General features: G+C 37.9%; 1 protein-coding gene across 2 annotated transcripts in view; it reads right to left on the reverse strand.

Annotated features, from left to right (window-relative positions):
• Positions 1–7201: 7201 nt before the first annotated feature.
• The window catches only part of MMP13 (matrix metallopeptidase 13 (collagenase 3)), an 11478-nt gene continuing 10973 nt past the window's right edge, over positions 7202–7706 (reverse strand). Inside the window, exon 10 of one of the 2 annotated variants that reach the window (XM_006833776.1) lies at positions 7202–7483. In XM_006833776.1, coding sequence (XP_006833839.1) covers positions 7383–7483 — 101 coding nt within the window. In that variant the 3' untranslated portion in view covers positions 7202–7382. The remainder of the gene's footprint in view (positions 7484–7706) is intronic. The other variant, XM_006833777.1, reaches the window with a different exon arrangement.

Here is a 7706-nt window from a genome sequence, read left to right on the forward strand (position 1 = left end):
TTTTGAAATGTTGTTGTTATTAAATGCCATGGAGTCAGTTCTGACTCATAGACACTCATATAGGGTTTCCATGGAACGGCTGGTAGGTTTGAACCAATGACCTTGCTGCTACTCTACAGCACTATACAAGAGGCCCCAGTTAGTTTATAATACATTTAGAATACACACACAGAATATAGGGCTTCCAAAAAAGCATGGAAATTTTTCATTACCTTTACATTCCATTTTCCACAAATGTTTTGAAGCCCCCTCATATATTTTTGTATGTAAATTGAAACGGCATTTTTTAATGTAATTTGAACTGTTGAGGTGCACATGTGGAAAAACATTTCCAAGAAATGTAAAACTGTATTTTACACATTATAAAAATTGGAATAACTAAGTCATCTGACTCAGGAAATTTGAAAATCTTAAGCATCCTCTTCCTCTAAAGTTGACATTGTCCCCAGGTAATAATCAATGATTATTTTATTTGGGAAACATTTATCAAACCCCATAGCTTGGGGATTTTCTTCTCAATTGCTGCTATAATAGTGCTAATTTGGTTTCATTTCAGGGATCTAATTCCAGTCTATGTATAGTTGTATGTTTTGTGGTTCTAGTTGGAGTCTGACACCCAGAGATCTCTGATGAATCACAAGTCCCATTTCCAAGGAACATGCCACAGGGCTTGGTGGTTTTGCAGGACACACCATCCTGACTCTCATGTCCATAAAAGAAAAGTTTTATTACCGAAGAAGCAAGTGATGGGAACACAGATATGAAGAAGGGGTCCAAAGCCAGCTGTTCTTGAATTCCATAGTTGATAGATATCATTAAAAAGTCATCAATGTCGTACATGAACAGACACTTCACCAAGGAAGACATTCAGGTGGCCAGCAAACATATGAAGAAATGTTCACAACCATTAGCTGTTTTTGTTGCTGTTAAGTCCTTTTGAGTCGGTTCCAACTCATAGAGACCCTGTATAGGGTTTCTGAGGAGTGGCTGGTGAGACTAAGTCACCCACCTTGCAATTCAAACCAACCTTGCAGGCCAGTGCTTATCCTACAGAGCTACACTAGGACTCCTTGTGGTTGTTGTTGTTGTTATGTGCTGTGGAGTCAGTTCCAACTCATAGCGACAAGGTTTCCGAGGCTGTAAATCTTTATGGGAGCAGAAAGCCTCATCTTTCTCCCACAGAACAGCTAGTAGTTTCAAACTGCCAACCTTGCGGTTCGCATCCCAATTCATAACCAGTACACTACCAGAGCTCCTTAGGACTCCTTAGAGATATGCAAATTAAAACAACAATGAGATATCATCTCAGGACAAGATTAATTGCAAAGTTTAAAAAAACCAACAACAAATGCTGATGAGACTTGGACACTTACATTGCTGGTGGGATTGTGAAATGGTTCTATCACGGTGGAAAACAGTGTGATGATTCTTCAGAAAGTTTGAAATAGAAATATCAGATGATTCAGAAATCCGTCCACTTGGTATATATCCACAAGAAATAAGAGCCAGAACGTGAGTAGACATATGCACACCGATATTCATCACAGCATTCACAATAGCAAAAAGATGGAGACAACCCAAATACCCATCAATGGAAGAATGGATAACCAAACTTTGGCACATACACACAATGGAATACTACACAATATTGAACAATAAAGATGAATCAGCAACACACCTCATAACATGGATGAACCTGGAGGACATTATGCTGAGTAAAATTAGTCAATCACAAAAGGACAAATATTGTATGAGACCACTATTGTAAAAACTCAAGACAATGTTTTCACAACAAAAGACACATCACTTGATGGTTACCAAGGGTGGAAGGAAAGGTGGTTGTTGATAAGCACCATCAAGTCTGTTCGGTCAAGTCTGTTCAACTTGTAGCAACCCTTCATAGGGCTTCCAAGGAGCAGCTGGTAGGTTTGAACTGTTGACCTTGTTGTTGTTTAGTGCCGTCAAGTCAATTCCAACCCATAGCAACCCTGTATGGGGTTTCTGAGGAGCAGCTGGTGAGCTTGAATCACCAACCTTGCAGCTCAAACAGCTCTGAAGTCTGGTGCATTAACCCACAGTGCTACACCAGGACTCCTGGCTAAAGGGTAGAAATATGTAAACTCGGGTGAAAGGGAGGGCAATATACAAGAAAAGGGAGGTTGGCAGAAGAATGATGAAGACACACGGAAGTATGCAAGGGCTAAAGGAAATAAAAGGTTAAAGAGGTAGTGATATATACACAATCTCAGAATAGCAATGTTCTGTGGATAGATACATGGACATACTTACAGGCTGAGTGGGTATGAGACGATGAGTGAGATATATACATATTTATATATCCCACAAATATATGAGTTTGAAAAGGATATTTGTACACCTTTCCTGAAAACACAGCTATGAAAGTTTTTGTTGTTGTTATGTTCAACGGTGGTGGAGCATACAGCAGACAAAATGATGAAAGTTTCTTTGATGTTATAGAACATCTCAAGACAATGAGTTGCTGGGCTTGGGGGTTCAGGACCATAATCTAAGTGGATGCCATGGTCAATTGGCATAATATAGTCCACAAAGACAATGTTCAATATCATATTTTTGTGGGTAGTGTATGGGATCTTAAAAGCTCATGAGCCACTGTCTAAGGATCAGCTATTGAAGAGGCTTAGAATCAATTAGTTCAATGAATTAATGGAACATGTGAACATCTGTCTCCATGACTCTGAGATGAGAACTGGATGGTGCCAAATGCCCTGAAAGGTTCCAAATAGAATGGCAGAAAATGTAGAAGAAAACTCAAAATAAAGATTTAAAAAAGACCGGGTTATCTGATCATAGAGACTGGAGAAACCTGAGACTATGACCCTCGACCACCCTTCAGGTCTGGAAAGGAACTCACGCTCATGGATCAATTTTCAGTTAAGCAGGAGATAGGGGAATACGGGGGGACAACAACATTAGGTGTGCTCACCATGGTATGGTCAATTGGCCAAATCACTCAAAATTAATAGGGCATTTTTTAACCTAAGAACAAAGTTGAGACAGTATGGGAAGGAGGGTGGAATGGAAATAGAAACCACACAGAGGAAGTGGAATAACTATTGTTGCATGGAGGGACTTGTAATCATTGAGACGAAACCAAAGTACATGATTTGTTGAAGGTAGAACTGATGATCTTGTCTGTAAACCTTTACTCAATTCACAATAAAAAGTAAAAAGAAAAAGTCGATGTCATATAGTCAGGAACTAAACAATCAGTGATCTGGCCAATTTCCTGATCCTTAACGAATCAGGCTACGAGCCTCAAGGTCAGCAATTCCAAACTACCAGCTGTTCCGCGGAAGAAAGATGAGGCTTTCTGCTCCTGTAAAGATTTACAGCCTCGCAAACCCTGTACAGGGTCTCTATGAGTCTGAACCAACTCCACAGCACATCACCATACCACAGTCCTGGTGTGGCGCTGTGGGTTAATGCGCTAGACTGCAAAGCCGTTTGAACTGCTAGACTGGCGGTTCAAGCTCACCAGCTGCTCCACGGAAACCCTATCTATACAGGATCGCTATTAACAACAGCAGTAAAGAGCAAAGTCATATAGTTCTGTGATGCAATCAGATGTTTTCAAAAGAGTATTGCTGTCGCCACCTAGTGGGGCTGTTGTGAATATCACAGCCTCATGTAGTATCTAAAATCAAGCCATTTTCCATGTTGTTAAGTGTCTTCGAAGTCGAGTCAGTTCTAACTCATAGTCAGACTTAGGGGTAACCCTGTATAGACTTTCTGAGGAGCAGCTGGTGAGTTTGATCCTCCTACCTTACAGTTCAAACTGACCACACAGTCCAATGACTTACCCTACAGCGCCATATCATGACTTCATAAAACCAGGACTTAACGTAGCTAGATATAGTGGCTATCTTTCTACAGGCTCTGCTGTATATATCTTGATATTTTGATTGACGTGAGGATGTGGAGATCTAGGACACTATTTTTAATGCAATACAAAAATTGTCCCAGGATAATTTCAGGGCATAATTTATTATATCAGTATAGGATCTCGTCAGTTTCTCTTGTTTCAAATACATTTAAACCGTTGGTTCATTTTAAGGGGTTTTCAAACTTTTTACTCTCGTTTTTCCATGAAGAGGCATGACAAGCTCCCACAGAGCTTAAATATAATGCATTTGCCTAGTACATCAACCAGTTGCCATTAAGTTGATTTTAACTCTTGGAGATCCATGAGTCAAAGGAAACTTGTGTTCTAGAGCTACTGAGCAAGGGTTCACTATTTTTCAGCAAAGCACTTAATTCACTGTGTTTTAATGTCTACAGTTTTAATTGTCTCCATAATAGGATAGGAGTTCTGGGGTGGCACTTAGGGTAAGCACTAGACTACAAGGTCGGTTTGAACTGCAAGTCAGCAGTTCAAATTCACCAGTCACTCCTCGGAAACCCAATACAGAGTCACTATGAGTTGGAACCGACTAGATGGCATTTAACAACAACAACATAGGATAAGTATTTTGGGGGTAGGATCAAATTTCTCTAGTTCAACTCGTCCTCTATGTGAGTGATATTTCTTGTGGTTATTAAGTGCCACTGAGTCAGTTCCAATGCATAGCAAACTGTAAAGGGTTTCTGAGAAGTGACTGGTGGGTTTGAACCGCTGACCTTGCTTTTCCTACAGTGCTAAACCAGAGAATTTTTGTATTGCGTTAAAAATCTGGGTAATATTTGTTGTGTTATTGTTGCTAGGTGCCAATGAGTTGGTTCCAATTCATAGCGACCTTTTGCATACAACTGTTATTAAATTTGACCCCACTGCTGCTGCCACTATGCCAATTCATCTTGTTAGGGCTCTTCTTTTTCACTGACCTTCCACTTTACAAAGCATGATGTCCTCCTCCAGGGACTGTTCCCTCCTGATAATATGATGGATGATAATTGGCAGACATTTATTAAATGTTTAGGATTATTAGATGTTTAGGATTAAGAAAATAGAGGAGTTATAACATCATGTGCTCAAGGAACCTGATGCTTGTAAATAATGCTTCCCTTTCTCATTAGGATTTCCTGCTTCCTCCATATTTCCCCAACTTCACCAAAACTGCCAATCCTCTCATTTTACATATTAGGGAATTAATATTAATCAAATATATGCCCAAATAGATTAAATGATGTGCCCAAGATTCCATGGCAGAGTTAATGGCGGAGCAAGGATTAGAATCCTGGTTTCAGATCTGTTGCTCTTTTCTTCTCATTACTAATTAATACTCACAGCAGGGAAGATTCTGAGGGATACTTGGGCTCAATCTAGAAAAGTACAAGGTTTTTTCGTAGCATGAGGTGGCCAAACTCTGTCAGAATTTTGTTAGCATAACCTGACATAATGAAAAAGGAAGAATTATTGTATTGGCAAAGAATATTAAGCATGGATTACCAGAAGAACAAAGAAATCTGGCTTGGAAGAAATACAACCAGAATGCTACTTAGAAGCTAGGGTGGTGAGACTTCATCTTGCATATTTTGGACATGTTATCAGGAGGGACCAGTCCCTAGAGCAAGATAGTAAGCTTGGTAAAATAAAGTGTCCGTGAAAAAGTGAAGACCCTCAATGAGATGGACTGACACAGTGGATGCTGCAATGGGCTTAAACATAGCAAGGATTATAGGGATGGTACAGACAGGGCAGTGTTTTGTTCTATTATACATAGGGTCACTTTGAGTTGACACCAACTCAAAAGTACCTAATACCAACAAGAATTAATTCCAAATTTTTAATTTAGTCTGTTTAGAAAAATGAAAATAGTGAGTGAACTACATTTCACCAAGAACTATTAGCAAGATAAACAAATAATTTAAATGGACCCTCTTTGTGTAAGGAAAGCTTAAAATTACACCTTATGATAAAATATGTTTTTGTTGCTAGCTGCCATTGAGTTGGCCATCAACTCATGGGCCACTATGCACAACAGGATCAGACCATTGTGATGATGACTGCCTTAGTCCGGAAGCTCTGCTAGTCAGTATCTTAGCAACATTCAAGCATCTACTGACAGAAGGGTGGAGGTTGTGCACAACAGCCTTTGGTTGGGACTTAAACCCAAGTCTTCTACATGGTAGGCAAGAATTTCTACCATTGAACCACCCCTTTCTCCAAGACAAAAAATATAACCACGCCTGTTGAAAATATCATTTTATTATAAACAATAAAAACACTTCCTAAAGCATTTTGGAAAATGATAAACTTTCTTTTTCTTTGCCTGAGTTTTTATGAACAAGATCTCTCATCTCCATAGTCTTTCTGTTGATAGCCACTCATACATTCAATAAGTATTTACTGATCACCCTACCAAGTGTTAGTCACGGTGAAAAGTGCTGGCACTCAAGAGTATTATAATCTAGTAGACCGTCTCCTTGATTTTAACACACATGCTCCCAATCTATGAGATATATTTTATTATTTGGCACACATGTATTTCAAAAATAACCTGTATATCCAAAGCAAATTAGACAGTGAAAAGAATTGTCTAGATACAATGGAGTTAAAGTCATTCTTTTGGCAATAAAAACCAAATGATTTGGTAAAAAGGTGATATGAGGTCTTAGATGATTTTGGTACCGTTTTAATTATTTATTTTCTAAAAGTTAAAAGACCCAAAGTATTTGAATAAAAATTAAAATCTTCTATCTTTATTTTCTATAAATATACATAGAGATTTTTTTCTCATTAGAGTGCAGCCTTTCAGTCATTGTCAAATGCAAAAAAATAAACAGAATCCAAAGGCCAAGTCTGTTCTCCTCATCATTAGTCATGGCCTCCGTTCCTTAGGGACTGTGATATTTTTTTACGTTTCTGTCTGGAGAAGGGCATGAACATCCAAATCTCCTTACTATGAAACCCAAATTGTTTACTTCTCTGGACTAATTTATTTATTACAGATATTTTCCCTTGTATCCATGTTTTAATTATAGCTACCAAATGTTCTTTAAAAATTCATTTTACACTACATTATATTTTTTAATAAAGATGGTTTGTTAACAGTGTAAATTTGATTTACTTTTGTGCCTTTGCAAAGTTCTTTTTATCAGTAGCCTAACTCTTTATGATAAACCATGCATCTCATTTTTTCAGGTAGGAAATATTGCCAGCTGTTATAGCGCAGGAATGAAATGATTCTTAGAGAAACTCAATTTTTTATTTTAAAATTCCTCAGTGTGGTACCAGCCACACATAACAATACAGATACTATATATTCAAAGATAATTTACTGAAGCTTGTTCACAGAACTAAGCTTTCCCCTGATATGTGCCTATAGCCATCATCCTCAATACCTCTTGAAGTAATTTTCCAAATGTTCTCCGGGCTTTAAATGACAATTTTTAAAAGATCTTTAACACCACAATAAAGAATTTGTTGGCATGACACGAACAATGCGTTTACTCCAGATGCTGTATTCAAACTGTATGTGTCCATTGAAAAAATAGATATAACCTAGGAGAAAAAAGGTCAGAAAGAAAATTTTAGAGTTTGAAATTCATACAGATTACTACAACTAGCATTAAAGGTTCGATTAGTTAGATCCCACTTTTTTCTTTTTCCTTTGACATTTTAAGCTTTGTCTTTTTAAACCTTCCTGATCCTTCAAGATATAATTTGTTCTAAAAAAACTGTTTATATGTATATATATATATATATATACTATACACACACACAC

The sequence above is a fragment of the Chrysochloris asiatica genome, unplaced genomic scaffold, assembly GCF_000296735.1.
Source record: "Chrysochloris asiatica unplaced genomic scaffold, ChrAsi1.0 scaffold00008, whole genome shotgun sequence".
NCBI classification, from domain to species: domain Eukaryota; kingdom Metazoa; phylum Chordata; class Mammalia; order Afrosoricida; family Chrysochloridae; genus Chrysochloris; species Chrysochloris asiatica.